The sequence below is a fragment of the Hoplias malabaricus genome, chromosome 1, assembly GCF_029633855.1.
Source record: "Hoplias malabaricus isolate fHopMal1 chromosome 1, fHopMal1.hap1, whole genome shotgun sequence".
NCBI classification, from domain to species: domain Eukaryota; kingdom Metazoa; phylum Chordata; class Actinopteri; order Characiformes; family Erythrinidae; genus Hoplias; species Hoplias malabaricus.
The window spans coordinates 23,374,161-23,392,474 of NC_089800.1; the positions used below are offsets into that span (position 1 = coordinate 23,374,161).

Below are 18,314 nucleotides of genomic sequence, written 5' to 3' on the forward strand. Positions count from 1 at the left end.
AGTAACGTATCCGTCCTCTGTGTTGGTAGGAGTTATATTCGTAGCAATTTTCCACAACTGGATATTTCCTTTTAACCCTTGGCCTATTATACAGCTAGGAATCTTAGGACTTATTATTATTTTGTAACTGCTGATTAGTAGAAGTTAAGAGTGAGCGACTGAATTATGGGCCCATGTGCTGTACAAGCCTAGATTGTGGAGGAGCCTAGTTCTAGTAATGGAAATCTACCACCCTGGAGAGTTTGGATTCAACACCCTTAGCTTTAATGATACAGTGCTTCTGAAAACATACATTACATTAGTGTAGCGTTTGTAGTGTTAGATTTGGTTGGAGATAAACTCCTGTGGTTTATAGATCTCCAAGACTGCTGCCTTAGGCTTTGGGGGGTTAAATGAAGCAAAATCAGTTTCTTTGCCAGATATTCTAGCCTTGATAAACATTGCTGTGGCTAGTGGCCTGATTCAACACATTTTCCGACACCAGGTTCTTGTGCTTGAGTTGTAGGTTTTGCTTTATTGCTCTTCAGCGACGTTGATTTTGTTCTCAGCCTCATTTACTGTGCTTTAGCATTAGGATTAGTCAAAGTTAATAAATTATCAGTAGATTGGAGGACGCTATGTAGTGTTTACCCTGATTTGGGCCAGATGTAGTTAAATAGAAGGTTGTGGGCCAACAAACACACGCAGACTACTCTCAGCGCACTTTAATACAACAACCTGTGCGTGCGATTTCCACCCGTGTCATTGATCATTGCAGAGAAGGCCAGCAGAGACACTTACAAAGAGATAGATATAAAAATTTTGAAAAGTGTAAACAGCTTTCTGGACAGTGCACTTCTTCAATCCTGGTTGCTTATATAGTGTTGATAGAAGTGGAAGTTTGACATGAACTGGCATGGAGTTTGTGCTCAGTTTAAGTTCCTTTCTGTTCACGTGATTGTTGAATTGCTCCTTGGCCTGGGCAGTTGCCTGGTACGTTTATGTGGGGAGTGGATCGCAGATCATGAAGCTAAACGGAAAAAGGAAAACTAGTCACAGGAGATTGTGTGTCCTTCACCACCTCATGGCTGAAAATGGTTTACAGTTGTGAGGTGTTTACGGTACCTTGGCCACTGGGCTCTACAAATAAAGACTTTGATCACATCAACATGAGCTTTTCTGCCTGTCATCATTCAGGATATTGAGGGCGGCAGACCCCTATGTCCTTGTTGTGCATTTTTTTAACATGTTCTGCATTTGAGGGCATCTATTGGACTGATGATTGCTAGAGTAAGTAAATATCCTTTCATGCTGAAAATTAAACACAGTTATAACAACAAATATGTTGTCTGAACTGTCGAAATGCCGTATGTTTAAATGATTATTGATGTGTACACTGTAAAAAAAGAAATCGGTAAAATACTGGCAGCTGTGGTTGAATTTCAGAACTTCACCGTAAAATATACGGTCACGTTTTTGGCAATCATAAATTTTACATTTAATGACTGTTTTGTTTACAGTACATTTCTGTGAAAAAAAAAACCCAGATATACACTGTAAAAAACATGGTATTTACTAGTGATGTGTCGGTCGCGAACGAACTAGTTCAAAGAGCCGGCTCTTGTAAGTGAACGATGAGAGCCGGTTCCCGTCTAAGACCGAGCCATTTTTTTCTAAGGCTTGTCATTCAACCAATCAGAGAACAACAAGCAAGCTCCAACCCTTCAAGCTGAGACACTTGGTTTTCCTGAATGCCAGTCTGCCTTCCAAAAAATAGTAGAAGAAAATGTTAAATCAGTTAAATGTTTGTTGACAGTTGTGGTTGTTTTAAACACTACCGTTGAATGCTGCTGTTTTGCACTTTGCAGACTATTTGTTTATTTTATTACCCAGAAATGGATGATTATTTAATTTAATAAGCTATTTTGTAATACCTACCTTTTGGGTTACATTGGCTATACTTCAGAGTTTACAAGTGATTTTTTATTGAGGTGTTTAAATAAAAATCCAGTTATTTATACAATTGAATGTGTGAGTGCAATCAGTGAGTTATTACAAGACAGCCAAAAAAAAAAACAAATGGCCATTGCCACACTGTTTTTTTGAGCACCCTAATGAGTCTCAGCTCCTCCCAGTCCTTGGACACTTGTACCGTCCCTAATGGTTTGTGTGTTTAACAGTGAAATAATGTATATTTTACAGTAAAGAGATGTGAAAATTGCATTTTGGCTGATAAAAGTATTTACGGTATTTACTGTTACAGAAACTGTTTTCAACCTTTTTAGAGTTTACAGTCATTTACTGTCATGGCTTTACAGTTTTCCACTATAAAATTCACAGACATTTTTTACAGTGTATATATGAATGTAGTAAGATACTTTGATGAATCCCACCTATTAGCTAAGACTACCCTAGTTACACAGTGCATCCAAGGTGGAGTGGTGGAGCTTTTATGATTTCTATGGGACATGCAATTTTAGCCACTGTTTCTTTTCAAGCTGCTGCCAAAAATAAGTTATTGGAGGCTCAGCATGCTGGGAGGAGAATGCTAACTCTTCGGTTCTGTTATGTTTTGTTTGCTAACACAAACATGGGCTTCACACTTTCATGTCATTTATGTATAAAGATTTGAAAGTTTTGTTTTTTTTTTCTTTTTATCAAAACTCAAGAACTCTCTTTGTCAACTTTATTTTAAAAGTATCTCTTGCCTTGAGTTGCTAAAGAACAGTGGTCATTAAGTTACTGGAACTGCCTTTTGAGTGGAAGGCTATATTAAAAGAACATATTTGAAAGTGTCCAGGCTTTGCCTGACTTTGCCTTTACTTAGCAAAGCTTTTAAATAGCACTCATCTTGTATTATTATGAATAACATTAGGGCTGTGATGGTATACTGCTTAATCATCATCATCATCAATCATTGAAGAAAGACTTGATTAAACACTTGATTCCACGTAACAGTGGCGAGTGGTTTTGTCAGCGTGGAGAGTCCTCCGGCCTGAAGCTGTGAGAGCAGCGAGGTGAGGCGTTAGCAACTGCAGACAGCAGCAATCACTAAGACAAATACGTCGCGTCAGTGCCACTGCGGGATGTCCCAGAGGCAGCTGGGTCTGGATGTTATTGTTTTCAGAAGGAATCCTCACGGTGGAAGGTGGCGGGGGTTAACCCCGGGCCACGGGGGCTTCATAAATCTTCTCCCGCCACTGGAAGTCCCCAGCCGCTCAGGTTGGAGGGCGTACAAAAGAATCAGACCAGCCAGGATGTGGAGCCTGGGCTCTGGACGAGTAAGGTGTGCCCCCGGGATGCTGAAAAAATATCAACAATAGCCAACGAATCAGCCTCTCTTTCTGCCTGAATGTGCGTGTGTGTGTGTGTGTGTGTGTGTGTGTCAGTGTCAGGGCCAGGCGGGTGCAGTCTATGCTGTGTTTCTTGCTGTGTTGAAGGTTTAATGTCTGTGGACTAAGTCAGCCTTTCCACAGTTACTTATACATCCATAGTTCCTGTCTATTTTGTACAAATCACTCAGTTCCTGTCTTCAACATTTGGATGTCCAAGTTATTCCTCTATTTCTAGTTTTGCTAAAGTAATTATTTCAGATAGCATTAGAAACAGTAGAGCACTGCAAGTCTCTGCCTCTTTAGACCAAGTGTTTACCCAATATCTAATAGTCGCAGCCTTCATTTGTCTTGGGCTTATCAAAGATGGTCTCGACTAAATCCCTACATCCTGGAATAATCCCCCAGTAGTTGTGTTTTCCATTTGTGATTCTCAGGTGTCTTACCCAAGGACGATACAAGTGGGCAAATTGTTCATGCCTTAATGACCTATCTTGAATATTTTGCCAGGTGTAAACTAAGGGGATGACAGTGTTTGAAATGCTTTGACTTGGACTGGTTGCTTGGAAAGAAATGATAGAGAATCTCACCAAACCTTTTGACTGGAAAATATTCTGAAATGGGGAGGAGACATGGATGTAGTCTTTATTTAGAGTGCGCAGGAAAACTGATAACTGACATGCCTTCAGAGCTGTGTTTTTAGTCATAAGCCAAATTTTTCATCAGTTCCTCTGGCTGTGCTGACCCTGGAGACCCTGGATTTCACAGTAATGTGTGTGGGAGAGGTTTGCTAGAAAGTCAGACCACTTAATGTAATCCCACAAATCTCTGTAGGTCCTTCAGCTTAAAGTTCATAAATGCTGGCATTTTGACATTTATCACACCTTTAAAAGCCTCTTTAAAATATTTAACAGTGGCTCTCAGTAAGTGAAGTATGTAGAGTATTGCAGTGACACTGGAGGGACCCGCTGGCTCTGTGGTGTGTTTGTTTTGGCATTTCTTATAGCAGTCGTTCTGTCCACTCGACCCGAGCCTTCACAGCTCGCTGCAATTGAGAATGACGTGGCACACAGCCTTCTGCCACTCTGCAGCACGCTGCCTCGTTACCACATTTCTGCAGGGTGGGTAAACATGGAGGGTGGCACCAGGGCTCCCACTCAACATCACTGGGTTCTAACTGAGCGCTCACATATTATGTCTCCCTTCAATGTTTATTTAACAGATAAAAGTACCAAGAAAGGTTTACGATGTTCTCACTGACCAACCCGATTGTATTTTGTATTTTGACCTGAGGCCTTAAAGACTTCAAAAAGTAGTAACAGGGAAAAATAACAGTGAAAGGTTTAGCATTACAGCATGAGCAGGTCAAAATAAAATGTGAAACGCTGAGCCTTTGCAAGCAAAAATGGTTTGTGGCTCATCACTTGGTGCCAAACTGAAATGAGAAACAGTTCAAAAACAACATTTCTCAATACAAGACCTCAAATAATTTAGGTGTTTCATCATCTACCATACACAGTATTGTGGAAACTCGGTGCATGCTGGGAAGGCCTGACCCCACTGGTGAATGTGCATAACCATCAACCCCCATGATGGCATCGCATAAGAAATGTTACCATGATAAATTAACGACATGGCTTCAGGAGTATTTCAGAAAGCCATCGTCACTTAACACAGTCTGCTGCTGCATCAAAAAAAATACAACCTTACACAAGGAGAAAGCCAAACATCAATTCTATGCAGAATGCTGCCAAGTTCTCTGAGCCCAAGCTCATCTCAGATGGTCTGAAACACAGTGGGAATGTGTGCTGTGGCCAGATAAGTCCGCATTTCAGCTTGTTTTCTGAGAAAACGGATTTTGAGATCTCTGTATCCAAGGTGCAGAAGCCAACATCTGTCATTGTACGAGGATTCAACAAAAATTCACTAATTTACAGCCTGGCTTATTTCAGGCATTAAACGAAGTATCCATATTTTAAGCACATGTATCCAAATTTTTGATTGTTCAGGCATTGAAAATGAATTCAGACAGTTCCACTATTCAAATGTGGATAGTAAAAACTATAAAATTATAATGTTGGTTTTGGTGTCCCAAAATATTTGGCGTGACTATAGTGACTGTAAACATTCGTATGGCCGTTATCATAGTATGTTTACCTTTGATCCGTACCACAGTTTATCTCCAAGGCTGGATGTTATATAAGCCTTACATCAAGCTCAGAGAAGAGCTGTGTTTGATTATACATTTACTTCTTACATCTTTCAAAGTGATATTTTAACCGTATTCGTCATTGGAAAACCTTTTATTTGTCACTGTTGTTTTCTTAAGGTGCTATATTTCAATGAGAGCTACAATCACAGATTCTGACATAGCAAAATACAGTGGGAATGATGGGCATTAACAAGTTATTTCTGGTCTACTGGTCTATTCCCATGTACAGTATGGAAGTACCTTCTGTGTTTTATTTTGCATTTGTGTGTAAATAACACCAGAAAATGACTTTTTAGCATTACAAATGATAATGCAGCCATACATTGGTTTAGAGACCTCTGCTCAGACAATGTCCACAGACTTTCTTCAGTGTTGTGTAAAGGCAGCTTGCCCTCATCTTTGTCGGTGTGCAGCCCTGAGTGCTGAGGCTTGGTGGGAAAGGCTTTCTGTGGCATTGGTTCTCATCATTAAAGCACTTCCCCTCTGAATACAGCCTGCCAAACTATGCAGCGTCCAGCCGAGCCCAGCGCACGAGGACATGGATTGCAATGAGGCCTAGCTGTACATACTTCCTACCAGTGACACCCCACATCAATCTTCCTCTCTTCCACTCAGAGAAGGGAAAGCACCGGTTCATACGCTCTGTCCATATCTAACAATGACCAGTGTGTGCGTTTCTGATATCGCCTTCGTTCCTCTTATTATGATAGACTCAGGGATTGGAGAGCGTAATGGAATGGTTTTGCTGATGCAGACTCATTGTTAATGACTTGCATGGTGGATGACTGTAGAACGTATCCATTAGACGGACTGCGCCAGGTGTAATGAGTGCTCTACTGACAAAATTGTTTTGGAAGCAGTTGCATGAGGATATCAGCTATATCGATCAGATGGTTTCGGACAGCTTAGCTATTACTTGCCAATTTAGACAAGTGCCAAAATACTCAGTAATTACCTTCAGCTTAAAAACTCCATCCATCTACATGGGTATAAGCCGACCTATATATTCCCTGTACTGTAATGGCATGCTTTATAGAAAAATAATAATAATAATGATAATGATAATAATCTACATTTAGGAGAAAAAATCTTTAAAATGTTACATATATTTAACACACTTATCCTTTTGAAGACAAATGACAAACGCACTTCCTTATGTCTTTGAACTTTCTTGCTGCAGGAGCTTTATGCGAGTGACCTGAGCTAATTGCCATAGTCAATCCACATCATTTTAATAATGGTTAAAAAAATAGGTGCACTGTAAAAAAACATACGCTGCTAGAGGCACAGAACTAGCCTACAGATCCTACTTGTGGGCATATTTGTGGGTGGAGCGAGAAATGTCAGCTATTGAACTACAAAAACTTAATTTCAAATATATAATATTTTTATAATCTAATAATTTTATAATATATTTAAAAAAAAACACATGGGGAACAGAGACCTGCAGAAATGTGGTCTGGAACCTGAGCTGGAACCTGTAGCTTTGACCGTGAGCTTCTCTGCTCAGCGTGCTGTCAGCAGTGCAGCTGATGAAATTTTCTGAATGGAAATTGTGCTCTCCCCTGAGTTCAGCTATATCCAGGTGACTCTGACATATTGGCCTTGCGCCGTTGGCTGCTAGAGGGCAGAGAGAGAGAGAGAGAGAGAGAGAGACGTTCTTTCTCTCTGTGTTCTTTGTTTTTTCAGCTGGAGAGCACTACTTGCCGTGCTATCCGTTTCAGTGGAGCTCTCATTGAAGCAGGCCCTGAAGCAGCAGGTCCTATGTTGGTTGAGGAAAAGCTGAAAGGGACGTTTGAAATGTATCTTTATTGGACATCATTACAAACATCAACACTTTATTTCTACAAACAAAAGAGTTAAAATGGAGGAAATGATGGATTAAATCTCCATGTTAACGAAGAGAGACTTCCAGCCTAACCCCGAAAAGCCAATGCCCGTTTTTGTTAAAAGCAGCTGTGTGAGGCCAGTGTTTTTTCGATTGTTACTTTGGCTAATTTTTGGTTTAAACAGCATCAGACATTTAGAGCTTTTCTTTTTGTGGTTGTATTAATGTTAACTGTGATTATATCAGTGAAACTGACCAGTGATCAATGTCCTACAGGCTAAACGTAACTGTACACTAGGGGATATGTAATATAGATGGACCTAATGAAGCAGCCACTGAGTGCACTGAATACTAGGTCAATGTTTGTAATTAAGCTACGGACATGTTACACTGATAAAACTGTGCTGTTGATCCATGTAGATCGCCTAAGATGCTTTGTTTCTTGTTCTCATTGGTTTTTGATCCAACAGCTTGTGAGCTTCGTCCTAGGGGAAACGTAGAGAAATTTCGCAGACATGGTTCTGTGAGTTATGGGCCCAAAAGCCAACAGAGATTAATGTTGCAGAAATCAAAACAAAACAGAGGAGCATAATACAGTGTGATGAAACCATGTGATTGCTCAAGTCACTGTGTTATTTTACTTATTACATCAGTGGCAGGCCCAAAACTTCTCTCATCTTTGTCATTCACCCAACTCGCACTAAAGGTAAAGGCAGCCTGTGCAAAAGTCTTTATTTGTTGTGTAAATGTAATCAATTTACAGTTTTCCCTCCTATTTCAAATGTAGGCATTTAGACAAGACACGAGTGGTGTGTAGCGCTTTTGCTTTAGTTTTGAACTGATAAGACATAAAATACTGCAGTATATCTAGCATATCTTGTTGATGATAACCCAAATAGACTTTACACCCTCTTAAACATTTACCTTTACCTAAAGCGCAGTTTATTTTTTCTGTTTTGTTATTCATGCTCTGTGGTGTCGACCAGAGGAGGGGTTCCCCTGAGTATTTCGTCCTCTCCAGGTTTCTTCCTTGGGGTTTTTCTTTGCCGTGCTCGTCTTGGTTTGCTCATAGGAGGCTCAAACTCTGATCTCTGTAAAGCTGTTTTGCAATGACTTTCTGTTGTGAATGTGCTATATAAATAAAATAAGATTGATTGATTTATTTAGTAAATAGTTTCAGTTTTATAGATAAGATTGCTAATTAGTGTAACAGAGTGACCTCATCAGTAAGTATTACGACAACACTGAAAATAATAAGAAATAAAATGAGAGAATCCAAAAAATGGGATGTTTGAATTCCTTTTGGACATCTTGTTGGATATGTGACTTGTGTGTGTGTGTTTCATAGGATTGAATTTTTTAGGGAATTTCCTATTTCCTTTGGTGCAGAGCAAAGCCCAGACACCAAACATGTTGTAGCTCATTAACTGTTGACTGAATTTAATGTTTAGCTGAAATATGGGTTTAAGGGAAATCTAAAATACTAATTTCCAAATATGTACATCCGGCCATTATTATATTATTTCTTTATTTTTTGTATGTGTTTTAGAGTTAAACATTTTGTGGGCTGCTCATCAAGTTCATCACAGCTCTGAGTACTACAACCTGACTACAGCTCTACGGCAGTCTGTAACCCAGCAGTGTGCATCATGGGTAACACTTATGCTGAGCAGTTCATTACAGATTACAGTTTGTGTGTGTGTGTGTGTGTGTGTGATTGAGAGAGAGAGAGAGAGTGTGCGTAATCAGGTGAAAATGAATTCCTCCTGTCTGTCTAGTCAGCTATACTTTGACCTTGGGCAGTGTGCAAGGTTTGAAAGCTTAAATGAACTAAAACAAACTTTCAACAGTAAATAAATTGTTGGACCAAATGGAAACTTTTAAGGAGAAGGAAATGCATTCTTTAAATTTTAATGAAATTCAAAATGAACAGAATTACATATAAACACATTAAAAAAACACTTTATGCAGCTTTAAATACACACTTTATTTCAGTCATTCACCTGTAGAAGGTAACGCATCTGAATAAATCAGAACAAGAAAGCCGAATGTGTTTTTGAGAGGAATTTTAACAATATGCTGAGAGAATGTTACTAAGTTGGCATTAACCTGTAAACACTTGTACTGTAACCTCATGCATTCTAAAGCTGGGTTTGTCTTTGATTATGTGATGAGTGTGTTTTCGGTGTTCTGGCAGGTGTTCTACCTTCCAATGGCATTAATAGTTCCACCGTCAGTCTTTGCTGTGCACATTCAGTTTAACCTGTTGTACCAGTTCTGGATCCACACGGAGGTAAGTCATTACTTCTTTAATTAAGCTCATTTAATATTACATACTGGAGTATGTAGGACGCTGACACAGCAAACATCTGCTGTGTTACACAATGTCTCATTGATACACATTCTCATGTTTTTTGTGTGTGAAAACAAGTGCAACTTATTCTCACACTCCCTTACAGGCTCTTATTGGTTTTCAATATACTTTAAACAACTGGTCACAGACCTATGTTCGAAAGGAAATAATGAAAAAATAAGGAAAAATAAAATTAATTTGTGATATATTCCATACAGAAGCATACTCTTGCTATTTGAGCAAAACTGGTCACGTAAACTGATCACGTTTACAGTTTGGCGAGTCGTTAGGGGAATGGTCTTGGAATCGCTTACATTTTTTAGAGCACTATTAGTGAAAATGGTCTTCACATCTACAAGTTTCTGAAGGATATGATTTATGCCTGTTTTATGGGCTTTTTTGATGTCTTGTAATTTATTGGCATGGAATTTCCAGACACAATCCAACTTTAAAACACAAGCTAAGCAGCGAGCAACTTCTTTTTCATGCAAGATAAAATTCAGCTGCAGCCAGACCGCTCATTACATGGAAATAATGGCCCATTGAAAAAAGCATGTTCACTTGTGCACGATTCCCAGTTTGCCTTTCGCAGGTTTAGATTTAGACTTTGGTAACATTATTCAAGTCAGTCACCTTAGGGCTAACTGAACACCTGTGTAAAATATAACTTAACATCCAGTGAATATTGCTTATTTTGCGGTGGGAAATTAAAGACTGTGTTTGCACATGTTTGTATGAGTAAAAGTGAGTGGGAAGCAGAGGTATAAAACTGTTTTGGCTTCTTTAAAACTCTTGTACTACTCTCCAACTCTGTGTTTGCTTTACGTCTAATCTGTATTGTTGTTTCCATGTGGAAATCTGGCCACCGCACTGTTTCTGCAGTTAGCCTAGCTTCAAGCAAGCTCATCAGACAAGAAAACACTTGAAATTAATGATGTTTCATGTCAGACTACATTAGCAAACATGTGAACCATACAAGCTTTTGGGTCCTGTGCAGTTCCTCCTCAGCTTTGTTTGCCAAAGCAAAGACAAGGCAATCAATAGAAAAGATTAATCACACGTGTGAGGCTAACGCTACGACTCAGTTTACATCTCTGTTTAGCAACGTAACGGTTGGCACTACAGGGTTCCACAGTCTAAACATTATTTTCATCTCATTCACTTGTATACCTGACACTAAACAATAATACTCTAGGCACTCTGTTGATTTACATATGACACAAACTCTTCCTTTCATTAGATTGTCAGAGATCTTGGTCCTCTGGAGTGGATCCTAAATACTCCCAGCCACCACAGAGTTCATCACGGTATGGAATATCCATGTCCAGTATGAAACTTTAATCCAGATTTGCTTAACCATTTTTTTGTATACATTTATCTCAACACCAAAAAAACCAACCATGTGTCAGAACTTTAATTCTGTCTCTGGCAGGACGAAACCTGTACTGCATTGACAGGAATTATGGAGGAGCTCTGATTATTTGGGATCGACTATTCGGTAAGACGTGCAGTATGCATTAAAGCCTAACAAATCCAATCTATCACTAATTTGCCCTTTTGTTACTTTAGTGGGTGGCACGGCAGTGTCGCAGTCACACAGCTCCAGGGACCTGGAGGTTGTGGGTTTGATTCCCGCTCTGTCTGTGAGGAGTGTGGTGTGTTCTCCCTGTGTCTGCGTGGGTTTCCTCCGGGTGACTGTCTGTGAGGAGTGTGGTGTGTTCTCCCTGTGTCTGCGTGGGTTTCCTCCGGGTGACTGTCTGTGAGGAGTGTGGTGTGTTCTCCCTGTGTCTGCGTGGGTTTCCTCCGGGTGACTGTCTGTGAGGAGTGTGGTGTGTTCTCCCTGTGTCTGCGTGGGTTTCCTCAAGATGACTGTTTGTGAGGAGTACGGTGTGTTCTCCCTGTGTCTGCGTGGGTTTCCTCCGGGTGAGGAGTGTGGTGTGTTCTCCCTGTGTCTGCGTGGGTTTCCTCCGGGTGACTGTCTGTGAGGAGTGTGGTGTGTTCTCCCTGTGTCTACGTGGGTTTCCTCCGGGTGACTGTCTGTGAGGAGTGTGGTGTGTTCTCCCTGTGTCTGCGTGGGTTTCCTCCAGATGACTGTCTGTGAGGAGTACGGTGTGTTCTCCCTGTGTCTGCGTGGGTTTCCTCCGGGTGAGGAGTGTGGTGTGTTCTCCCTGTGTCTGCGTGTGTTTCCTCTGGGTGACTCTCTGTGAGGAGTTGGTCTGTTCTCCCTGTGTCTGCGTGGGTTTCCTCCGGGTGCTCCAGTTTCCTCCCACAGTCCAAAAACACACGTCGGTAGGTGGATTGGCGACTTAAAAGTGTCCGTGTGTGTGTGAATGTGTGAGTGTGTGTGTGTTGCCCTGTGAAGGACTGGCGCCCCCTTCAGGGTGTATTCCCGCCTTGCGCCCAATGATTCCAGGTAGGCTCTGGACTCATCGTGACCCTAAACTGGATAAGTGGTAACAGATAATGAATGAATGAATGTTACTTTTGTGCACCCGACCTCCACATTAACTTTTCCTCATCCAATTTTTCCAAACTTAAAATCAACACCTTAAAGCTGTATCCCCCCCCCAAAATTAAGCAGTTCCCAAAGCTTCAACATCTCCTTTCAAAGCCACTACTGGTGTTTTCAGAATAATGACCTGGCCACCTCAGATCCCAGACCTGAACACCACTGAAAGCGTTTGAGAATATTTTGTGTTACGAGAAGCCACCAGCTTCTTACAGGAAGCACAGAAAAACATGAAAAGCAGTTAGTTTTTAAAACTGAAAGCAAGCAGAATAGAAGCTATAAAATAAAGGAAGAGAGGACATACTTAAAGTTGTAAGTAGATTTCCTATTATTTTAAGTGCTGTTTAACTTGTAATGAGCCAGTTTGGCAATTAAAGAGAAGAGAGTGTGATCTGTGATTGATAATGTGAAATTGATTTAATTTTTTGTTTGTTTTTTGTTGTGAAGGAACCTTTACTCTAGAAGGTGATAAAGTTGTGTATGGACTCACACGCCCCATTAACACTTTTGAGATCCTGTCTGTACAGGTTAGTTCAGTTGTATGCACATCATTTATAAATTGTTTGAATGGTTAAATTCATGCACTGTTGTCTATAAGCCACATAGAGGCCTAGCAAGGCTTAGTCTGTGATTAGAAAAACATGCCACACTTCCATTATAACGGTTTCTACCTGTGATACACCAAATAATGTTACCAAGCACTTAAATACCAAATAAAGTGAAAACTGTGTGTAATGTGCCCTCTGACGGTGCAGAAAAGTCACTCTGTTGAAATCTCAGCACAGCACTAAATTGTTATGTGTTGATTACATATAATGACTTTTAGCAAAGCATGCAGCCTCAATTTCAGACTGTCAGGGTAAATGTAAATATGTGCTCTCTTTACGTTTCCCCACCAGTGGAAAAGCCACACTGTAACCATAACATTATTACTGCACTTTAAACAAAGCACAGAGGAGAGGTGAAAAAGTCGGGTAGAGACGAAATGAAAGTTGGGTTTGATTATTTTCTCTGCACTCACCTCTGGAAATGGATGGAAAGTCCAATGTAATCTGTGACAGGAAACATTTAGAAACTGGATTCAGTGTCAAAAGCAGTAAGAAAAATATTTGTTGTTTTCACTCCATTGTAATGATTTTTAGAATATAATCTTTTGTCTTTTTTCTATTGTTTTCTCTCTGAAGTTTCATTACTACTCATATCTATGGGAGAAGTTCCTCCAAGCTGATGGCATTGGACACAAATTGTCCATCATCTTTAAGGGGCCGAGCTGGTCTCCAGGGAAGCCTCGATTGGGGGATCATGCTGAAGTACCAATAGTAAGAAATATCTCTGCTTTCTCCCAAATGTCAAATACATTCATTTGTGATGTTTCTATTAATATTTTAGCAATAACACAGCATAGAAATACAGCTCAAACATGTGCAGAAACTGCTCTTTTGATTGCATATTATAGCGAGACTGTACGATACTGTACATCCTGAGTTACCAGCCTATGTATAAGCTTGAGACACGCCTCCTCTGCCTCTCGCCGTGTCTACCTGGTGGATTTGCTTGTTTTTAAGACTCTGATAAAACTATTTCAATCACCAAAACAATTCATCCACACGAGTAAAGGGATGTTTTCACAAGAAATAAAAAGATTTTCTAAAATCGGAATGTTTTTCAGGGTTAGAGACAGATTTTCTCTTCATAAAATGCTCTAGGTCACATGTGCCTCTCTTAACGAGGCAATATATTATAATACAAGTATTTTAAAGGCGAATTTCAGAAAATTGAGAAAATGTTTTTAGACCTCAAAGGGTTAATAATGTCTGGTTCCTGACATCATGAACTAATGTACAACACAATCATTTAATAACCTCTGTATAAGCAGTTTGTTCCAACCATACAATTATAATATTGTTGTTATATCTGATTGCAGCACTGTTTTCCCTATAACATGCACTGCTTCATTAGTAATCACTAACACTCAGACATTGGGACTACTTATTTGGTTGGGGATAAACTGATAATACCATATGAAGTAATGGTTACTAGTGTATTAAGTTGAATGTGATTTATGAACTTGTCATACTGTGTCATATGTAGATTTTCACATAAAGACCATTGATTCAGTGTCCTATTTCAATACACATTTTCATTTGCAAAAATGTCCTTTTAACCTCATTCACAATATATTCCGGCAGCAGAAAACTCCTGAAAATGACTCCCTGAATGTCATCAAAAAGGGAAAAACAAGCTTTACAAGTACCACCCTGTGCCAAAAAAAGGTCTTAAATGCCTTTGTGAAGTGAAGCACAATAGGCTCAATTTTCACTTGTTTTTAAAAAGCAAAGGTTTGTGGGCTAGATCAAATGGCAGACCCACTTCTTGTGCGATGGGGTTTTGAAGTCTCCTCATCAGGAGCAGAGGCGGTCCGCTTTGATATGAGGCTTGGTGTGGTACATATTTAGTCATTTGCACTTTGCGAGCAACGGAAAGCCTCTCTCCACACTGCAATTAAAACAGCCCTAAAGTGGGCCTGGTGATCCCGAACATGTGGCCAGGGCTGGAATTTGACCGAAATACCTTTGAAAGGTGCTGGACTCTGGGAGCTGGACTGCGCCTGTTCATGCTCTCTCAGAAAACACTGGTCAGGTTGGATGAGTTGAGGTTTGAGTTAAAGCAGAGCAGTACATACTCCTGGAGCCAATGGGACTCGGCCACATGTGCTGCACACCAGTGAACCTGAAGCATGCTTGAGAAACCACAAAGACATTAAGAAATCACTCATCTTAAGTAAATACATTAATATATAAAGACATTTGCATTGCTGACAAAGAAAATCATGTATCTACATTTTTCTACATCACTTGAACTTTACACAGAGAAATATCACCAATAGAAATTTTTTTGTAAGCTCTATGTATTTTACGAGGTACACCTGATTTCTAAAAACAAATGAAAGTCTAGACATAAGAGTTCTGTTCAGTTTGGAGGCGTGACTGCCCGGCGAGTCTGTATGTCAAATGAAGAGTCAGAGGAGGTGCTACGTGCAAGTCTTTTCATTCTCTTCTGGGAAGCTGCCAAAAAGCACTGTGCTATGAACTGAGCTAACATCTTAAAGCAACCATCCAGCTTTAACGTTAACTGACCAATAAAAATACCAGGTTTTAACACAATCTCAACCACAAAGTAAAATAAATGTAGTCAACTCCATCAATATTGAGAACAATACTTTCTGTAGAAAATGAATGAATGAATGAACATAAAACAAGAGTATAGATTTAACATATAATACATTTTACCCACCTTTTCTACTCAAACATAAAAATGGAGTAGATGAAATAGAAATATTTACTGAGATTTGATTTCAGTTTCATGGTTATATGGAAATATTGGGAACTCACTGACATTTTATAAATATAATACTTTCATTATAATTCTGTGCTAAAGATGTTTCCATATTGTTTGCAGTGTTCTGAGGGTAAAGTCTAAGTCTCAGATTTAATCTCATCTTAAACGTATTACTGCAAAACTGTACATAGGTTGAACTAAAAATATAACCACACATAATGGTTTAAGTATCATATTGTATATTCATAAAATGATTTATCAGCTGTCATACATCATCTACAATTCATAACCATTCTGCATTTTTGTTGCATCAGGTCACAGGAGAGGAAGTGCCACACAATCCGAAATGGGCCCCTTTACTGCAAGCCTATGTTCAAATACAGTTCCTGCTTGTGCTTGTCGTTTTCAACAACTTATTTACAACACAGCATGTGAGTATCAAAGTCTTACATATTATGTCCCCTTGAGAATGCTTTCATTCCCCTTAAATGTTGGTGGTAGAATGACAGAGACTAGGTTCTTGCTTACATTAAGGCTTCCATGTCTGTGCTAATCTCTCATTGTCTTCACTGGTTCATCGGACGCTTTTAATTTGCTGTGTTCTTAATAATAGTACACGAGGTCTTTTATCAAAGCTCAGTTACACTCTCCCTTATTCCCTCTCATTACCTCAATTATAATAAGGCCTTTCACTAGACTGTACAGACAGGCTGCTTTTAAGTAACCTTTGTCTATTATTTTCTATCTCACACCACCAACCCCCCACCCCCCCAGCCAAAAAACACAGGCGCTGCATCCTCCTATTAGGATCGTTGGAAATGTGTGTTCCTCAGGCATAGTTTTGGTTAGCCAAGATGTGCAGACCCACCCAGCTTCCCTGCTGAAATGAAACGTCCACTCTTCCTGTGATTCCTACCTCTGTGGTGTTCTCTCAGTTGTGGCTCCCTGAGAAGTATCCTCTAGACCTCTCTCCCCCACCCTGCCTTTCACCATCCAATAAAGCAGCCTTAGGTGGTCCAACAACCAATGCAAACTGTCTGAGAGCCAAGTCAACCATTTCCCATCGCCCGAAAACCCTTCCTGTTGCATCAATCACCCTTTCCAGGGAAAATAACAAAGTAAAGCCTTCAGGCCATGCAATAAATAATGTCAAAGTGTGTATTTATATCCCCATGTATGGTACACATTTATTTGCAGTGACAAGTGATGCTACAGCACAGCTTAGTGGTACTTCAAAGCAAAGAAAATGTTTACTTTTAGGGCCAGCTGAGTTACCTCTCAATTGCATCACCCATTTTGGACCATACATCTCACTACTTGTTTGACTAGCTGTTAATTATGGAGGCTGCATGAACTGACCACTGTTGAAATTCTAATTGCTCAACTCAGCAGAACCAAGGTTCCAGATTACCAGCCACTTTGCAGCGCTGAAAGTAATAGTAGTAATGACGATAATGTTAACAGCTTAATCTCAGGGGCTTTGGGAGGCGTAGAAACAATAACACAGTTCAACAGTGACTACAGTTACTAATGTATACCCAGATGGGTTAATTTTTTCAGGGCTGCTGCTTTGTGTTTTTGTTGAAACAGGATCCTGGGACAAATTAAAAATTAACATGTTGAAAAGATATTTAAAATGTGAGTCAGACCTCAGAGACTTGACTCACTGTGTTTTCACAGAGTTCCCACTGAGACCTGCACTCTGTCCCATGTAGGTAGTGCAGGGAATATTACAGGCCTTATAAGGCCTTGCGTCTTATTCACCTTGCACTACTGTGCACTATTTAAATGCTAAACCAGACAGAGCCTCAATTAAAGTTGTCTGCCAAATTACCGCTCAATTATCATTATTAAATAATTAGCAGACGGTAGCTTTAAACACACTTTAAAATGGCATTAAGCTGTTTTCCTGACTTTTTACGAACTGTCATTTAAGCGTTTTGCAGAAAACCCCAGTGGAAAATAACTTTAAAACTTTGTTGTGTTTGTCGTGCCATGTGCATAGAGTCCAATATTTATGTTTATGTTTATTTATACATTTATCAAATGTATCTAAAAGTTATTTCTGAACCCCATTTGAAGAATTTGATGCTTCAGTGGTGCAATATTTTACAAAATAATTACAGCTAAAGTAAAAGAAGCACATTTTTATTTGGAACATAAAGGTGGCATTAATCGTAAAAAAAAACAAGGTAAATCAACAAGCGAATCTCTTGGAGAGCATTTTCAAGATGTATTCTAACTACCTATTTATGTACTCTTAGCAATTTTGAAGCATCTAGTTCACTGTATTCTCCTCAAATCCCATGTGAATTTTCTGAGGCCTTTCCCACAAGATCCAAAAGCATGCAGAAGTTTAACTAGGGAATAAAAGACTTTATTAGAACAGAACGACACAATCTAAAGATACAACTTACAATATTTTGCTAGCTCAGCTGCACTGCATGTGGTTACTTTTGAGTAATAGAGTCTGAACTCTGAGAAACTGGACGGTACTCAGGGGAGAAATATGTCCAGCACGCTATACATGAGCTGAAGGCATAAATGCATCAATTGCCGTTCTCAAGACTGCAGGGGGCCGGTTTTAATGTCTAAAGGTCAGTCACAATTAACTCTTGGTATATTTTGTGCTAGCTGGTGGCCCTCATTTAGCATTTATGCTGTTTAATACCGCAAAGTATTAATGTAAACTTCAGGCTAGTTTTGAAATAAATCAAAGGAGTTGCGTGGTAAAACTGAGCAAAGTTTCTGAAAGATATTGT

General features: G+C 39.7%; 1 protein-coding gene across 1 annotated transcript in view; it reads left to right on the top strand.

Moving 5' to 3' along the window:
• Nucleotides 1–18,314, top strand: part of agmo (alkylglycerol monooxygenase) — a 42,218-nt gene that overhangs the window by 10,639 nt on the left and 13,265 nt on the right. The window contains exons 4-10 of the mRNA XM_066659214.1: nt 8,901–9,004; nt 9,549–9,644; nt 10,945–11,011; nt 11,137–11,202; nt 12,661–12,740; nt 13,398–13,532; nt 15,867–15,983. Of these exons, the coding sequence (XP_066515311.1) occupies nt 8,901–9,004; nt 9,549–9,644; nt 10,945–11,011; nt 11,137–11,202; nt 12,661–12,740; nt 13,398–13,532; nt 15,867–15,983 (665 nt within the window). The remainder of the gene's footprint in view (nt 1–8,900; nt 9,005–9,548; nt 9,645–10,944; nt 11,012–11,136; nt 11,203–12,660; nt 12,741–13,397; nt 13,533–15,866; nt 15,984–18,314) is intronic.